The sequence below is a fragment of the Diachasma alloeum genome, unplaced genomic scaffold, assembly GCF_001412515.2.
Source record: "Diachasma alloeum isolate Michigan unplaced genomic scaffold, Dall2.0 Dall_scaffold_00373, whole genome shotgun sequence".
In the NCBI taxonomy this organism is placed as follows: domain Eukaryota; kingdom Metazoa; phylum Arthropoda; class Insecta; order Hymenoptera; family Braconidae; genus Diachasma; species Diachasma alloeum.
The window spans coordinates 430,714-450,169 of record NW_021680512.1 but is presented as its reverse complement, the minus strand read 5'-3'; the positions used below and the strand labels follow the sequence as shown (position 1 = coordinate 450,169).

General features: G+C 39.5%; 1 protein-coding gene across 1 annotated transcript; it reads right to left on the bottom strand.

Moving 5' to 3' along the window:
* Nucleotides 1-3,387: 3,387 nt before the first annotated feature.
* Nucleotides 3,388-19,125, bottom strand: LOC107041718. The gene is given in 9 exon segments (XM_015262406.1): nt 3,388-3,891; nt 3,956-4,206; nt 4,289-4,408; nt 4,916-5,005; nt 5,243-5,320; nt 5,929-6,177; nt 6,245-6,475; nt 15,130-15,454; nt 19,108-19,125. Coding segments are annotated over 9 exon segments (1,686 nt in total). The 3' UTR covers nt 3,388-3,567.
* Nucleotides 19,126-19,456: the final 331 nt, after the last annotated feature.

Genomic DNA, 19,456 nt, shown 5'->3' with positions numbered 1-19,456 from the left:
GATAACTTGAGACAAAAGAAGATATCAAGTTGAAATTTGGTATGATTATATCTCTCATAATATTAAAGGTCCATATTCTGAATGGGCGCAATCGGCCGAGTCGTTTGGAAGATATTAATTTTTTTGGATAAATCCGTTTTATCAAAAGCTTAGATATGAATTTTTTTTTAATAAAATGATTTTATGGGTGGTAGCAAACATTGATGGTTTCTCATTCGATTTTCTTCTCGTCTTTTATGAAGAAAATGAATTATTTGAAGACACTTTCGAAAAATTGCCCAGGATATCTACAATCCTTGAAAAAATTTTAAAAACTTGTTATACTATTGAACCGATCGGGATAAAATAACGCACCAAAGTCATACATACAGACATGATCCTAAAAGCATCATTTCTTCACGTTTCATAAGATTCTTGATCATTTGCAATCAACATTAGAAAAATGAAAATTCGACCAAAAAAAAATCTGCATTGTGCATATTTTATAAGAAAATGAGATATTAGTTGAAAATCATAGAGATAATTAGTAATACCAGATTTAGAAAATTATTGATATGCCCACTCATCAAGCAATCTCGAATCCAGCAATCTAATCTCTAATTTTCCAGGTTAAATTTCTTCAATATCAACTGTTAGTTAATAATTTCCACATAGAAATAAAATTAACATTGTTGCGTATGTATTACTGTCTTAGGAACAGGGAAGTGGTACGGATCCATTCAGAAGCTTACTACCAATGGAATTGGTAGAAATAAAAGAAATAAAAAGACTAATCACACAAAAAGTAAGAGTCGCATGCCTTCTGTTGAATAGGCTTGAACCCCTGCTTGCTTTCTAGCACAAGTGGAAGGTAGAATTAGAGAGCTTACTCGCAATTGAGGGGCCTGGTTTGTCTTCCTCCATCCACGTACGTACACCAAGCAAATATACTCAGCATTATAATGAATTGATGTGGAGACATCTTCAGTATTCTGAAACACAAATTGAAAGCATTGCTATATTCCTGTAGATAATAGTATTCATCAAATATTTGACTCTTATTCTTTTCATTCTGCAGAGATGGGACAATTTCATTGAGACTCAAGGAGCATAATCCATTGATTTCTTTGCCGAGTAAGCAACATGGCCTTTTCATAAGTATTAAAATTACTGAGTCTAATATCAACCACTGAGATGCCATAAAATCGGTAATTACATTTCTGATAGGGGGTATTAATCGGAACTATACCTTCCTTATTTCCTGAATTTTTAGCTTCTGAATAATGTAATGAGAATATTCCCTAGTCAAGTGAAAATCGGGATTTCCCGCTGCACGATCTCTTTTTATGTACTACTAGAGTACACGAGTGAACATTCATGGTGACTATGTTATAGATAATTCAATCGGTCTGAAAATTGAAATTAAGAAATCAAATAAAATTGAAATTAATGAATCTCTGCTTCGCCTTGAGCCACCAATTTTACACTCTTTAAAATTCCGTCTCAGTCATATCGAAATATACAATTTAATATCTACATTTCAGAATTGTGAATGAAATTTTTAATGAATTGTTATTAGTGTTTAAAGTTAGTGTTTGATGTTAGTGCTTAGCATTGTCTTTTACGAGCCAATCGTGTTTACCGTGAGGGGTTTGATGAGACGGAAATATAGAAAATTTTATGTGCTAACATGGTAAAATGAATTCATTTAATCCAAGTGGAAAAAATTTCGATATACCAATACCAGTTTCGATACCAGTTTTTTTGTCTTGAAGTGAAAAATTCCTGAATTTCGCCACAAAATTTTCGGTGCTGCAGCTTTTTTCTTGTCCGTCAAAAAGAATCCATTTTAGCATGCTCTACAATAATTTTTCTTGTATTTTTTGCTTCCGCATGGAATCAGTGCAATCCTTCGATTGTCACATTCACTAATTTTCATTGGAAATGCTGCAGAATGGTCTGAAACGTAAAAATACGAAGTTTGGCGACCATGTTTGTATGTGACCACGTCCACTACCACCTTCCCGGTGGTCAATTTTTAGAAAATTGAGTAATTAAGTGGCTAAAGTAATTACGATGAAGGTAACAGTTTTTGAGCAAGGACGATTCATTTTTAAATCGTTTTCTGCGAATATCTTCAAAACTAATGGATCGACTTCGATTTATTTTTTTCCAAAATATTCGTTTCGACGCCTTCTATCTAAATCAATCAGTATATATATACCCGTTCATACAAAGTTTTCGTATACTCCCACATTATTAGTGAAAATTAATAGTGCTTCAAGGAACATTATCAGACAATTATCAAAGACAATTATCGATACTAAAATTCAACTTGTACTTCAATATTTTGTCTATTTATTTGTCCAGTCCATTTAAATTATTGTAAATAAATTGACTTGGTTCAGGCCTAAATCACCGGTGTAATTTATGAACAAATTCGCCCTGTACTTTTCTTACAAACAAGTTCATTCCTGCACTGGCCCCTTCCGTCGCCACCCTGGGAATCAACGAAACTCAAGATTTTTAACACTGTCTTTCTCCGAAACCTGGCTGGCCGACTCCCCTCGCCAGCTCCCTGTAATTCCCCATGACTTCAATGCCTCCTGGGTAAATGCATCAAAAAGTCTCAAAGCTGGCCGGCCGAGCGCTGGTCTAGCCGTACTCGTCAACCCAAGTAGGATTTTAGTATTGGTCGAGCCTTGGTCCAAGCTTGGTATGCCAATCGCCAGTAGTGGCCGGCTATTGGCAAATTGAATGGTCGATCATTGGTCCGACATTGAGATGATAACGCCGGGCCAACAATGGCTAATAATAATAGACCAAGCATTGGGATCATTCTCGGGCCCAATTAAGGTTGCAGTCTTGGCCCACAATTGGACCAAGGCTGGTGTGCCAAGTACCAATATTGGCCAATTATAGACCAATCAATTGGTTTGTTATTGGCCCAATATGTGGATGATAACACTGGCCCATAAGTATACAATTGTAAGGGCCATGTCACGGGCCCAAGTAAGGTTCCAGTATCGGTCAATAATTGGTCCAATATTAGAACACTAAATTCCAATATTGGCCGTTTAATTATTCCATCCTGGATCCAACGTTCAAATAATATGTGGCCATTAGTGGCAAATTACAGTGAGCCAATTAATAGTGCTGCGCTACGGACCTGCGCTACTATTAATGGATAATTTTTCTAGAAGTTTGTCTCAATCAGTTTCACTGTAATTCTGTTAATTATTCTTCCAATCGATCATTTATTTTCAGATATTCTGTTACAAGAAGAAAACGTTTTTCATAATGCAAAGTTTCTTTTAATTATTATTAATTTTTAAACTATTTTTTCAACATACATTTGAAAAAAAATAAAGCATAAAAGCGGTTTTTTCGTAGTGTATTTTCCAAGAATATTGATAAATTGAATATATTTTCCACACAACTTTTTTGTCCAACTTTTATCCAAGTTTTTATCTCAAAGAACTATTGAATATTAGTAGCCTTAAACATCCTTTATCTCGACAGTTCACCTTATAAAATATTAAATATTTGAAATAGATAACACAACGATTAATGAAAAAATATTTGTCTTTAGTTTTCTGTTTCGTTTTGAACTTTTCGTTTTTCATCTCGTTCACGACGACCGCCGTCTCTGTCTCCTGCCCCTGATAGCCAGGTAGCCGTAAGCTTCTGAATATCCTTTTCCGTTTGATCATTAAATTGAGTGATTATGGCTTGTTTCATCATTTGACTAGTTTTTGTTTCTTTCCAACTTAACTTGTGTTTGCCATTTACATCTCTACCTGAACCAGAGTATTGCAGTGATACCTCTTTCGACAGAGTATGGCCCATTAATGTTTTCACACAACTTGAAGGCTTATCGATTCTGAACAGTAGCACTCGATAAAGAGAACGCTGAAAATAGGAAAGTAAAAATATTTTGTTCAATTGAGAAAAAAAACGAGTTTTGCATACTAACCAGGGCATCTGCTTGGCTTTCATCTTCAAGTTTTTTATCAAAATCTAAAAAATCATTGAGAGATTGGATAGGAAATTTCGTATCCAATTTTTTGATCAGTTCATTAGGCGATCCATGTGGAGTAGTTGGAATGTTAGGCTGAAGAATTGTATTCTGCATCTGACCTACTTTTGCTGCTAGATCATGAAGTATACTCAATTTAGCACTCTCCACTTCTGCGTGAATAATTTCTCGTATTTGTTGCAGAAAATCTAAACAACAAAAAAATTCTTATGAATCAACAATTTTCACAAAAATCTTGAGATAAATATTATAAATTATATCAATTTGTACCACGAGAACGCTCATCCTGAACGACAGACATTGACAAATGTTTCTGGACAACAGGTTTTGTCAAATTTTTAAACTGCGATGAATTATTTTTTCTTCCTTCAGGCAAATTATCAGCTTGACCTATAAAAAGATTTCATAAAAATTTTTCTTTGATTGAAAAAAGCATAAACAATTAGCTTTTGCGTATTAATATTTGAACATGAATAAACAAAGTGAGAAAGCAAATGAAATTTTCTCTATTTCGCAAGTCTAATTCTTAATGGATGAAAACCAGAAAAAAAAAAGATAATTTTGGTCCAATGAGTGTGTATGCTTGACAATTTTCTGATCAGAGCTAAAAAATCAATTCACAAATAAAAAAAGAACGAAAATTTAAATAAATCACAATTTGTGAATTGAATGAAAAAAATTCCAGAGTGCTCTATCATAAATTATAAACGTTTCCTTTAGTTAAAAAAAAAGAAAAAGATGATTTCCTCAAACATTGACATCACCCACTTTAAAAAAAATTAAATTAATTTAAATTTTAATTCTTCCATTTCAAGAAATGAAAAAAATTATTGAGAAGAAGTTGACCGTTATAGAAAAAAGAAATAAAATAAAATAAAGTTAATAATGAATTGATACCTCGACTATTCTGCAGGACCTCCTCGTCATCACTTGAATTTTCCACATTCCTTGCAGCCTTTGCTGCCAATGAATTCTTCTTGAGACCATCTGGAGAAAAAAAAAGAATATGCAATGAACATTAAACTAGTGTTTTAATTGAAGAAAACACGTGGAAACTTTTTCAAAAATTTGCGAAAAGTTCAGGATTTCCTGGCAAAATTCATCTGCCTTCTCTATTGAAAAAAAAATGTGTTCGAACATTACCAATGGATTGTAATGATAAAAAAATTACGAAGAAAAAACTGATTGGAAAAAAAAATAGAAATTAATCATTGTGTTGTTCACCTTGGATATTGTTTATTCCATCGTCGCTTGAATCGTCCGAATCCGTCAAAACTTTGGGTACATCCGTTTTGAAACCGCCTGGAGAGAGTAAAAAATAAAATGCAACAAAAATTCAAATAGTGTTTTCACTGAGAAAAACAGGTAAAACATTTTTCAAAAATTTAAGAACATCTCGAATTCCTTATCAAAATTAATTGTTTTTTTTTTCATTGGAGAAACAAAATGTCTTCATTTTTCGTTGGAGAAATCTACATTTAACGATTCTTATTCGTTTGCATTAATTTAAAGAAACATTTTAGGAATGTTGATCAGAAAAAAAGTGTTTTTGACCGAGGACATTTTTTATAACCTATTTCGGGAGACACAAAAAAATCTACATAAGAATGTCGTATCTCCGTTCACTTTCGAAATATTTTGAAAAAAACGCAAAAAAATGGAAGAAAAACGAAAAGGTAATTTTCAGGCCAAGTTTTGAGCATTTAAAAAATAAAATATGTATTCTATATGAGTTGATCCATGTTGAACCACTAAAATGTTGCACTGAGCTAGGTGATAATTACTAGAGCTGATTACAATAATTGAATCAATTTTTACAAATAACCTAACTGCAATTTTGAATCGATTAGTGAATAAGTCTAAAAAAGAATTACAATAAACAAAATTAACATAACAATGGCTTCAAATACCTGTTTTCTTTTACGACTTGGCACTCTCAGAATCATCATCGTCACTGTCACTGATTTCATGCACAGGAGAGGTTCTTGCCGAAGCGAATTTCCTCATTGATGCAATCTGCTTCAACTGCTTATTGGCTGGAAGACCAGATTTTGTCGATGTTTTCTTTTTATTCTGAGCACTGCATTCAGCATCTGTGGTATCGACGTCTACTGTGGTTTTTGCCTTATGCAAACGTCTCTTTGCTTTCTCCAAAGAGTCTTAAAGATTGAAACAAAGTCAGCGTTGGAATGGAACTTCTTTGTTTTCAAATTTCCTCACTCTTACCTGCAGTGGAGAGCAGTTCAACTGGGTACTCAGGCCAATTTTTGTGGGCTGGTGTCAAATTCTTCAGAAAATATTCTCTTTTCTCGAAGGAATCGTCAGGAAAATATCTGCAAATAAATTCACCGTCTTTTTCCTCAGTAACCCAGGACATTGGAACAATATCCATCAACTTTTTACCTTTTTTATTCACCTCATCGAAAATTACAATAGCATATATCGAATCCATCATTTCTGAATTTATGTGAACGAAATTATATTTAATTTCACTTAGATAATATATAGACCATCTGAAACACACACACATATACGGTGAAAAACCACATATATACATCGTTACAGTCATATCACTTAGCCGTTGAAAACGCCATGAAAAAAAAATGGAATTGAATTGTACTTAAAATCAAAGTTAATCAATGCGAATTTGATTTTTACTGAAATAATCCTCACGAGCGTTGATATTTGCAGTAGTACTGACAACAAGAGGTTAACAGCACTGACCACGAGTTGTTTTATAAATTTCTTAATATCCCATTCGAATAAAGTACAAGAGAGTGTAAAAGAATTTTCCTTACCTTGTAACGTTACACTCAAATAGTTATTAACTATTACTTGTCTGATAATTAACAATGTTTTGAAAAGCGGAATTATTTCACAATCTTTACCGGTTCTTTGAGGGACGCTCAAGGTTCCCTTAACGTTTATCAACTGCGTTGTGTAAACGCCTCTAGCGGAGCATCCCGAAAATACTGCCGTGTGACTGTGTATGTGACGCTGTGGCAATATGCGGCTTCAGAGATCTATTGTGCTTTATGCCAATGAGAGTTTGAGCTGTTTTGGGTAATTCACTGTGACCTACTCTTCATAGTGACACCAGTAAGTCAGACACCACAGTAAGTATCAGATTATCCAAATTTCGCAGCGTCCATAGTCGAATTTCTTCTTTCAAGTCTACTAACGAGTTCGTCTCGCTCACTATAACATGCACATCTCCAGAACTGTTCTCAGGTTGTTCTTCCAATGAATTGATGGGTCGAAGGTCACAAGGTTCCACCACTTCTTCCAGGAGCACTTCAGTATTTTTAGAACTTAATTCAGGATCTTGAGTCAGCACTGAGTTAACCTCTAAATTTGCACAGTTTTTTATTACACTGTTATGATCAATATTGTCTGAATCATCATAACTACATTCTGTGTTGGAATTATTGATACACTTCTCAGATTCCTCCTTCAATTTTTTTAGTATTCGATGTTTTTGTAAACGATAATACCTGGATGACATTTTTTAATTTACGACTAAATCGTTTTGTTCAATCGTCCATTTCCAGCCACATATCATACGCAAGAATTCCACGCGGTTGGCCACATTGGATCTAGAAATTTTCATGCCTAAACTCTAGTTTTTTTCATTTTTTCATTGACTTAACGAAGCAGTGATAAATCAATTTTTCTGTCCCAGTATTTATGCAATTGATTTAATGTTAGTCTAGTATTTGACCGCCAATGATTGGCGACTCTACTCATGGCCTCTCATTATCCAAGCATTGGTGCTCCAATGCTCGGTACGTTCACCTTTGGCCAGGTATCGGCCTTATATTAAAACACCAATGCTTGGAGATCCTTCTCTTGGCCAATTTTTGCCCTGGCGTTGGAGCGCCAGTGCTCGGTGCATCTACAATTGGCCAGCTATTGGCCTAACATTGAAAAACCAATCGTTGGCAGTCCTACTCTTGGCCAATTGTTACCCTACCATTGAGGCGCCAATGATTGGTGTGATTACCATTGGCCACATATTGGCCCAATATTGAAGCGCCAATGCTTGGTGATCCTTCTCTTAGCCAATTGTTGGCCTAGCGTTAAAGTGCCAATGCTTGGTGCATATACAATTGGTCAGGTATTGGCCAAACATTGAAGCGCCAATCGTTGGCACTCTTACTCCTGGCCAATTCTTGCCCTATCATTGCAGCACCAACCTTTGGCGGTTTTACAGTGGGCCAAATATTGGCCTAGAGATGGCATACCGATGATTGGCTTGTCAATATTGTCCATACTATGGTTAGAGATTGGCGTTCAATGTATGGATTTCCATGACTTGGGCCATTCTTTGGCCATCGTTGGGGTCACAATAGTATGTACGCCAGATCTCAACCAAGCAATGGTCCAATGATTGACGATTGGCAAATCCTACTTGGGAAACTCCCAGTCAGGGTCATCGACACATGCGAACAATGGATATTCATTGGATTGTCTCTTAATAATTTTAACGCTGTAATTAGTAATGTATATGCCAAGCAATCCGTAGAATCCAACACTTTTTTAGTCGATTTCCAAATACTTCTGGACCAATTTGATAGCGATCCTGCGATAAATTGACTAATTATTAGTGGAGATTTTAATACTAGGATTGGCTCCCCTCCCACTGTATGTGCCGAAATTTTTTATGATTCCCAACGTCATGATGACAACTCCTCCTCAACTCACATAAAAAAGAAAACTCGGGCAGGACAGTATTTCTAGTTAATTTTATGAATTTAAATGACTGTTTTAATATGAATGCCCGTCACAAGTGAATGGGCATTCTAAGGGTGACAGACCTGCCAATTTTACTTACTCAGGAATTAACGATGTAATGTAATTGATTTGATTTGGATGGAGCCGTCCCAAGTAAATGTCATAAATAACGTCGAGGTTTTATAAGAACAGTCTAGCTCCGATTACTTTCCCGTCATGCTCTCTCTTTTTGACTGTCCCCCACCCATCTTCCCCCGATCACGCCCCTACATATTCTAAAGTGAGACGCTTCTCGCCCCGATATACACCAACTCTGATGCAATTAAATGCTTACTTACAATCTTGTAAATATTAGCGGTATAAACATTAACTCTCCGGATGACCTTTATAGTTATTTTCATCAAGCTAGTCGTCAGTCAGCCAAAAGAATTGGTGTTTGCAAGTCAGTTAATTCCGCCCGATCCTCCAATCCTCTCCCACTTGCCGGCAAACCCTGGTATGACAAACAGTACCTCAAAATGAAAAAACAGCTAAAACACTCCTTCAAAAATCGTAAACGCTCAAATTTGGCCCCAACTCCAAATATATTTACCATATCAATGAACATAAATATGAAGCGCTCTTGCAATACAACATTAAGGAACACAAAATTAAAATCACTAATGCCTTCAATAACATAAAAAATCAGCATGAATTTTTGTCAGCAGTGAAATTGATGAGACTTACATCCTCTCATGTGATGTCATCTCCAATTGCCACCTGGGACGATTTCTATAAAGAGATTTACCCACTGAGACCTCCCTATGAATTTATCCCGACAGTGAACGTTACCCTATCTTTGGAACAGCCATTTACTGAATATGAATTAATTAAAGTCATACATTGTTTAAGAAATCGAAAGGCAACTGGCCCGGATCAAATCTCAAATGGATTCTTCAAGGCACTTCCCGGTACTTGGTTAAACTATCTCCACCAGCTCTTTAACGTTATTCTCAGAATCGAGCCTTGCCCTTCCGATTGGGCTAAAGTCACGCTATCTATGATTTTCAAAAAAGGTGAGTTTGGAGACCCAGCCAATTATAGGGGAATTGCCCTTGTCAACCACACCACAAAAATTTCCAACTTATGTTCTGAAAAATAGATTAGAAACGTGGTTGGAGACAAACAGAATCTTGCGGGACTCGCAATTCGGTTTTCGGAAGTGGAGTAGTTGCGCAGAGGCAATTTTCACTTTGCTGTCGGCTATCTACCTTCAACTCCGTTCGCGGAATTGCTAAGTCCATCCTGTCTTCGTTGATTTTCGCCGCACATTTGATTCTATCCCTAATGACGGGTTGCGGCTCAAGCTAGAAAAATTGGGTATCAGCAGCAAATTAATAAGGATCATAAAATCCTTGTATGATGAGGCAGTAATTCAGGTTAGACCCGGCAATCAGTTCTCTAATGAATTCGAGGTCACCGAAGGTATTTTACAAGGAGAAACCTTAATTTCTCTCCTCTTTATTTTGTACACACCAGACTTAGAATAGTTTTTCAGGGACAAAAATCTGAAGGGTGTGAATATAGATGGTATAAATGACATAAATGTTTATGTACGCTGATGATACCGTGATTTTGGCTGAATCCTACATCGATTTTCAACGAAAATGGAAAGTGCTTGCCGAATTCTGTGATCTTCATGGGCTTGAGGTCAATGTTACTAAAACAAAAATCATGACTTTGAAGCAAACCGGGAGAACGAAGAAAATTGCTACTCATATCAGCTCGTATAACAGGTTTTGACGAACCTCAATGTTCGGTAACCTTAGAATATTAACCAAATTCTAATAACTCTCTGTAGACAAATGTGGAGGCCCTCGCTTCGCTAGGCGCCAGTCGATGTTCTTTTACGGCGTGAAAAATAGACAAAATCACGATGACTTCGACATCCACTTCAGTTATGCTCAACCAATTTTACCCGTAGTCTCATCAGCAAAGGGGAGGGAGGACGATACTCCTTCTTCGAATTCCTGAACTCCCAAAATACTCAAAATGGTGGAAAAAATCCCAACAATACCTAGAAATGCCCGCAGAATGAAACACAACACCAAAATTTAATGCTTCAAAGAATCAATTATATTTTGTAATCAGAATTAAATGTAGGATTTTACAAAAGCAGATAATGTTCGTGTTTGACTCGATACAAGTAGAAAAAATGATAAATCCCGAATTTGGGAGGGTCAAAATGACCCGGCAACGACAAATAATCAAAAAACGCCCGAATTATCCTTACGAAACCAATCAGAAATAATGTACGAAAATTACAAATCAGAAACAATTAACAAAATTATAAAAGTGGAGAAGATCCCCCTCTAAATGGTTTGAGACCAAGGAAAACGAGAAGTTTGACCGTTATCACGGGTACTTATCTCACTTAGTCCGTTAATTGAGGTTCAGGATCGTCCCAGGTCGTCCAGGAGGCGTCTCGTCTCCCATAAGTCCAGCAAATCAGCCTCCTTCCAGACTATGCTGCTCCAGGCCGATTACTCAGCTCTCGATGTCTGATAATCTTTTACTCCAACCCTATCATTACTTCCCAAAATCTATTAATCTTTGATTTCAACTCAATTACTTTACAATCTCCTGACTACTAAATCTGTTACGTAATCTATTGCTCTCTGACTTCTATAATAACTGCTACTCTCAACTATTACGTCTCGGGGAGAACTGCGGGGCCTAGATTTTCGCACGTAGGCCCACAGTTCCCTCGAAATCGTGAAAATGTCACGTGATGGGGGTTGTTGTACCCCCTCCTTGGCCCTCCTTGTTCCACGTGATTCCTTTTCGGGAAGAATTCCCCCAATATTGCTCTGGGCATCCTCTCGCCCTTCAGTCCCCTCGTCAACCGATTGTGGAGACTGGTGGTCCGGTGCATCTCACCAGCTGAATTAGGGTCCTCTTGATATGACCCCAAGAGATTTTTCTCGGAGTCTCCTCTTCCTTTTTTCCAGCCATCTCCCAACAAAATTAAAAGACGGTTAGAGGTGTTATCCTCCTCTCCACGATACCCTGATGGTTTCTGTTCGTTTAATAATAAAAGGGAAAGGGGAGTGTGAGCTCCCCCCGAGGCTCAGATCGAATTTTATTTTTTACTAATTTTCGTCATGTGCCTTGCGACAATGATAATCGTCGCAAGCTCACCCTTGGAAATTGTAAATTCCTACACCCATCTAGGAATTCCTTTATCTTGAATCGCCCTTGCCGGCCCCGCCGTTATGAAAAGTCAAGCAAGCCACAAGTGCAACGTTATCCGGAGTCTCAACTGGGTGTTAGTTCTAGGGATATACAGGATGTCCCACAACTGATCCTTTTCCTCCGAGGGTATTGAACAGGATCATTTTTGGGGATGAAAATTCCTCTTCATTTTTCGATCAGACGATTTTTTTTTTTAAATAAATTTGTCTGACTTTATATTTTTCATAGTCTGTTACGACTTTTTCCAGGGCCGAAAATTATTATTTTTTTTCTAATAATTTCGCACAGTTTATTGCCACATATTCACCCAGCTACGGCCACATTTCCCCTTCTTGCCCTCTCGCGCCTCACATCTTTTTCAGAAAACGAAAAAGCAATTATGGAATAGATTATTTCCTTCGTTCTTTATCTTCTTTTTTTATTGGAATTCTTTAATGGGAGCGTTCAAATATTACGTCGCACAGGAGGGAGGGGGGGAGGTCAGTATTTTACTCAGGCCTGACAAGCAGGTCAGGGAGGTGGGGCGGGGTGCTCGTCTGGGTTGTGATGTAACACCAACATCTTCCCTTCAATTTTTTAATTAGAAAATCACAAATGCAATTTTTGTCTTATTCCTCTAAAAAAAAAGAAAGAAATTCTGAAGTATCGCCAGATGTCGATACTACCTATTATCGATATTTTTATGCGCAATACCTAATATTTTGTATCGATACTTACCCATCGATGCATTGGGTGTATCGATACAATTTGGCCAGTATTGGATCGATTTTTTTTTCAAGGCGAGGGTCATAAGCGGAGGGTTACAAATGTAACAAGGAGATGATCAAATTTAACGAGGGTCAAAAGGGAATGGTCAAATTTTATAAAGGTCAAACGTTATGAGGGGATAATCAAATTTTTTCGACAATCAAACATCATCGAGTCAGTAGGGGATGATTGAACTTCACGAGGCTTGAACGTCGCGAAGGTCACAAGAGGATGGTCTAATTTCACGAGGGTCAAACATCACGAGGGTCACAAAGGAATGGTTAAATTTTGCGAGGGTCAAACATCACGAGGGTCTGGAGAGGATGATTAAACTTCACGAGGGTTACAAAGAGATGGTCAAATTCCATGTGGATCACAAGGGAATGGTGAAATTTCACGAAGGTCACAAGAGGAGGGTCAAATGTCACAAGGGTCACAAGGAAATGATCAAATTTCATGAGGACCACAAGGAAATGGTAAGATTTCGCAAGTAATCGCGAGGAATCATTTTCCGGAAAATCATGGTAATTGGGTCTTTACCAGGGGATTAAAAGGGGAGACTTTACCCCCCCCCCTTGTTGGATCAATTTTCTACGCTTCAGATACATGCCTCCCCCTTCCAACTCCTTATAACGTCTCAATTTCCATGATTTCTGAAAGAATTTAAAAACTCCATTTTTTATTTAAACAAAACATGGATCTGGAGAGATGAGGGTGGCTCAAATAAAACCTACAACCATCCCCCCTATTCGAGTACAATTTTCTAACCTCTATATGCATTTCTCTCCCCCCCCCTTTGAAAATGACCTCATCCGGTAGCCACGCAGGCATGAATTCGTCTGAGAACTCCCACTTTCACATGCTGGGATTTTTCCGCATCCAAATTGGTTGCAGCTGCATGCAGTCAGACTACCAAATTCTTTGTGAGCTCTGGATCTATCTTGTAGACTTGATCATCCAAATAGTCCCAAATTAAAAAGTCTGGTGACGTCAAATGAAGGGATCTACGGATAAAAATACATTATTTCCCGGTATTTCGCATTTTCATCGAGCAGTCTGATCGCGCAGGCTAGTGGTCCACTACGGCCGAACCAATGGTCAGGGAACTGAACATCGAGTTAGGTGGTGAATTGGGGAGGGAAGTGAGGTGGTGCTCGATCCTTCTTGAACAATCAATGGGATCTAGCGTCGAGTGGCATGTTGTTCAGTATTTCCGGAGTGTCTTCGTGGTAAAGCGCGGAACTGTTGACCTCGAGAAGAAGAACAATGGAAAATAGAAATATGTTCCTCGTGGTATGTATGTACTGATGTATATGGGGGTGTGCGTACTAAATACTTATATTTACATAATCCGGTAGTGGAGAATGAAATACTCTATCACCCACCATTTTCCCCATATGCTGCTTTTCCACTGTGTCTGAAGACACTTCTCCCTCACCAAGGAAATTTTATAAACAGCGCAATCAGTGAAAGTATGCTGATTGGAAATGCCTACTTTAGTGAACATAAGTGAGCATGATTTGGGTCCGAAAATTTTAATTTTGGTGATACAAGGCCAGAAACTCTCGGCAGTAGTGCAGACACTGCTCCGCATCTTCTGGCTTGAGTTTCTCAACTTTTGCATAGTCATATGAGTGGAAAGGATCGTGCATCCGGATGCGATTAACTATTGACTTCAGACAGTCGATTGCTCTTCCACTCGCCCGACAACTAGTTATCAAATCTTCCTCCACACATGCCGAGACTTCTTCCCCGACGTCAAGGTCCCGCCGAGACCTTGTGCTTTGTGAGATACTCACGTGGTTACGGATGTCGTCGATTGGGCCATCTATCACGGTGTCTTTGCACTGCCTCTACTCCATGACACTCGTGTTCACTATAAATACAATGCATATCGACATACTCGTTCAGTATGTAATACTCCATTTTTCATTTCAAGTATAATTTCGGCAAAAAATCAAACACAGATTCTCTCTCGTTGAAACACAATATTTACCTATTATTTTCTCCATTCATCCTTGGAGTAACTTCGAAAACCTTCACAATCTTCCAATGTTTACATTCTGGAGTGAAATAAGAGAAGAAGTAAATAGAATAAATACAGAAAACGAAATTTGATTCCTCTATTCACATCGTCTTTTGATCTCTATTTATGTAAACACTGGGGTTCTTGGGGATTCTCGGACACTTCTTCAGTGATAAATAACAAAAACTAGAAGTAAATACTGTGTTTTGGAGAGGGAGAGTCAGTCGCGACTGATTCTTTGCCGGAGTAAGATGTGAATTCAAAAATCATGGAGAAGAACACAGCGAACGAGTACGCTGACATGCATCTCATGTATGGTAAATGAGACTGTAATGGAGCATAGGCAGCGCAAAGATATTGTGAGAAATACCCCCATCCGCCACATCCGTATCCACAAGTGTTCCAGGATGTGGATGCTCGCATGCGGGAGGGCCAGGTGATGCCAGATCACGGAGGGAGACGTCAACGTCGTCTTGACGACGAAGAGCAAGTCTTGGCATACGTGGAGGAAAACCCGATGACGAGCTGTCGGATGATTCAAAGCGAGACCGGCTGCCTGAAGTCAACGGCGAATCGCATCCTGCTGGACAATTCTCTTCATCCGTTTCACTACACAATGGTCCAGAAACTCGAGCCAGGAGATGCAGAGCAGCGTCTGCGCTACTGCCAAGATTTTCTGGCCTTGTATTACCAGACTGAAAATTTTTTGTCCCAAATCATGTGGACAGATGAAAGTCTGTTCACTAGAGAAGGCATTTTCAATTAGCATAATTTACATAGTTATACTGTTGAAAATCCTCACTTGGTGAGGGAGAAAAATTTTCAGACACGGTGGAAAGTAAATGTGTCGGGAGGAATTGTGGGTGATCGGGTACTTCTGTCCCGGCTTCCGGATTATATGAATGTGAGTATTTATTAGGTACAGATCCGCACACATACGACATACTCCTAGGAAAATCTTCCTATTTTACATTTTTCATCATCTCAGGGTCAACAGTACCTTGCTTTTATTAAGCAGACACTTCCGGAAATGCTGGGCGTAGTACCACTCAGCACTAGACCTCAGTGGTACCAACAGGATGGAGCACCACTCTGCTAAAGAAGTCACCGTCTACCTGAATGAGCAGTTTCCTGGACATTGGTTCGGTCGCTTTGGCCCGCTTCGCTGGTATACCGGAAAATGAAAAATTTCCATTCCTATTAGATCCCCTGATTTGACTCCGCTAGACTTCTTCCTTTGGGGCTATCTGAAGGAACAAGTCTAAGAGACCGAACCAAAGAACGTGGAGGACTTGGTGGCATGACTGCATGCAGCCGCAATCAATGTGGATGCTGAAATGCTCCAGCATGTGAAGATGGGAGTTCCCAGGAGAATTCATGCTTGTGTGGCTGCTGGAGGAGGTCATTTTCAGCAACTGCCATGAGGAGCTCGATGAAGAGCATTACGATCGGCCCTTTTCAGGGCCACCAAAAATTGAACGTGGCACAACGAAAGTCTTTTAGACCGAAAAATGAATAGCAAAAAGATTTCTTTCCTTCTTTTTTTATTGAAAAATCTGCCTACTCATGCTATCATCATCCTCCACATGCATCTTATGGATGATATGAAACGCAGCCAAAAACAACGTCAATTATAAAAATGATTCCCATCGACATTTTTGGAAAGTTTCTTTTCATGTTATTTCTTAGGCCTGTTGTCCAGCTGATAGATAAGAGAGACGACATGTTCTCATCTTCTCTCAGTCCCTTGACGTCCGAAGTAATTGTGAAAAAGGGAAAAACATTACATTTTATTAGGAACATTTTAGACACCCTCCCATCCTACCATCACAAAATCCAAGACTCCCCCCCCCACGTTCTGTAGATTGTTTAGTTGTTATTTTTTTCATGAAATGTGATTTCAACAAGAATGAAAAAAAACTTGAGAAAACGTGAGAAATGAATTATTTATTTCATACGCATGCTATTGTTAAATCACCGAGGGTTGCTGGGTTTGTGACCCGCTCGGGTTTTTTGATACATACAAACATATTGATACGGTGTACTCTTTCGAACGCAAATGCCCAGTACCGATACTTGAATGTAACGATGGAGTATGTATCGATACACGTACTATGGATATTTTTCAAACTTGCACTAACGCATTTGCTCCAATGTTCTGGTTTTTATAACAAATTTTAGAACAAATTGGTTTTCATAACAAATCTCGCGGTGGTCAAACATCACGAGGATCGCGAGGGTAACAAGAGGATGGTCAAATTTCACGACGGTCAAGAAGGTAACAAGGGAATGGTCAAACATCACAAGGGTCAGGCGGTTCACAAGAGTCTCATATTCAATCCTCGTGACATTTAAGCATTGCTTGGGCTCCCTAAGAATTCTCTCTTATTTTTTTATAAAACCCAATCCATGTTTGTGAGTGGCGTAAGCCATGGCCTCGGCCATACCGTGCCTAAGGATGCGTAGCACAGGGGAAGCTGTATCGCTAACGGTGCCTCTCAGAAACCTGGGCGACCTCTGAGAGTAGTCTTGGGTGTAACCCTCCCGAGACAAGCCAAGCCCTGGGCAATCGCGGCAATGCACCAGGTGAAAACGCTTAACCGCGGTACTCGTGGGACCAAAAATGGAAACCAATCTAAAAAAATCTCAGTATTGAAAAATAAACTTCGGGTGGAACCAGCGATGGCGAACACACGAAGTCTGACAAGGCTGACCAGTCTGGTGCCGATGTGAATCGGGTCAGACTGAGTGGAGCCGAGAGAAGACGTCGCAAGAGAGCGAAGCTGCATCAAACCTCGGGGGCAATTGCAACCTTGGCGGATGCAGCAGCGAAGATCGATGAGGGTAAGGGGGAGGGGGCTGCGAGGAAGGCAATAAAACGCCTTCCATCGGAGCGTACCACGCCAAGCCCCTCAGTCAGACCGAAAGAAAAGAGAATGAGAACGTAGGATCAGGGCACATATGTTCAGAATACTGCGAGCTCATTCAAGTTTGCAGTTATGCCGAAGTCATATCCGGATCACAAAATGGGCACTAAAGAGGTAACGGATGCGAAGAAACTCCTGAAGGGGGCCATTCTGGCGTTACCTGACGGGGTGAAAGCACCCACCTTCATCGGTGTCTGGGAAAGAGAAGGTGTGGCAATGGTGTACTGCACTGATGAGGGAACGGGAAATTGGCTGAAAAGCCTTTTCCCCGAAAATAAAATAGCTGGGCTTACTGTACATGTGGTCGCAGCCTCGGAGCTTCCCAAGAAGCACAGAGTTGTGGTACACGTGGAAGACCCAGATCTAACCACTCAAGAAGCACTTTGCTTCCTTGAGAAACAGAATGCAGGACTGCAGCCAGAGAGTGGATTGTCGCTCGGGGCAGTGAGAGCAGGGACGCGAAAATTGCCCACTTCGTTGCGCTGATAGACGACCGATTACGATCTGTTCTGAAAGCCTGCAACTTCAGACTGCACTGCGGGATTCAAAAAGCAACTGTCAAGCTGCTTGCGAAAGACCGTGGTGAAAGTCAGAAGAAAGGTACATAGAGGTACCAGGAAAGTAGTCATCATTATGGCTGCAACCCGGGTGTACATTGTACAGATAAATTTGCATCACAGCAAAGCAGCCTCGGCTACTCTAGTCAGGCTATTAGCTGGGATGCAGACTAGACTGTGCGGAGGCGATAAGGAGGGCGTCATCCACATTTTATGTGAATGCCCCCTATTAGCACTCCGTGGCTATAAAATCTGGGGCCAGGCTTTCCTGGAACCAGAGGACTTACAACAAGCGGCTGTCACCAACCTTATTAGCCTAGTGAGAAACACAGAGCTGTGTGTCTGACGGAAACTAAGGCGGATGTTACAAAAGATCGTATGATTTAGGTGACTCTGGCGCTTTAAGTGACCAGCCGCGCATATTCTAATTCTAATTCTAATTCTTTTATAAAACCATAAAATTTCATCGAATTTTCTAGAAAACTCGAGGATTTCTTTCATGACGGTCAACCCTCGTGTTATTTGACCCTCGCGAAATTTGACCATTTCCTTGTGATCCTCATAACATTTGATCATCTCCTATGACGCGATGCTCGACCCTCGTGAAATTCAACCATTCCCTTGTGAATCTCCTGAGATTTGACCATCTCCTTATAACCCTCGTGAAGTTTAACCATCCTCTCGGGATCCTCGGGATGTTGGAGCTTCGTAAAATTTAACTATTCCTTTGTGACCCTCGTAATGTTGGATCATCACCATGTAACCCTTGTGACCGTCGTCATATTTGACCCGGGTGACATTTGACTATCCCCTGTGATCCTCGTGGAGTACAACCCTAGTGATGTTTGACCATCCCCTTCTTACCTTCGTGACCCTCGTCATGTTTTACCCTCGTGAAATTTGATGATCCCCTTGTGATCCTCGTGACCTTCGCGGAGTTCAACCCTTGTGACGTTTGACGATCTCCTTGTAACCCTCGTGACCCTAGTGACCCTAGTGAAGTTTGACCATCCCCTTCTTACCCTCGTGAAATTTCACCATTCCCTTGTGACCCACATGAAATTTTCCCATCTCCTTGTAACCCTCGTGAAGTTGAACCGTCCTGTCGGGACCCTCGTCACGTTTGGCCCTCGTAAAATTCAATCATTCCTTTGTGACCCTCGTGAAATTGGACCATCCTCTTGTGACCCTCGCGACGTTCGAGCCTCGTAAA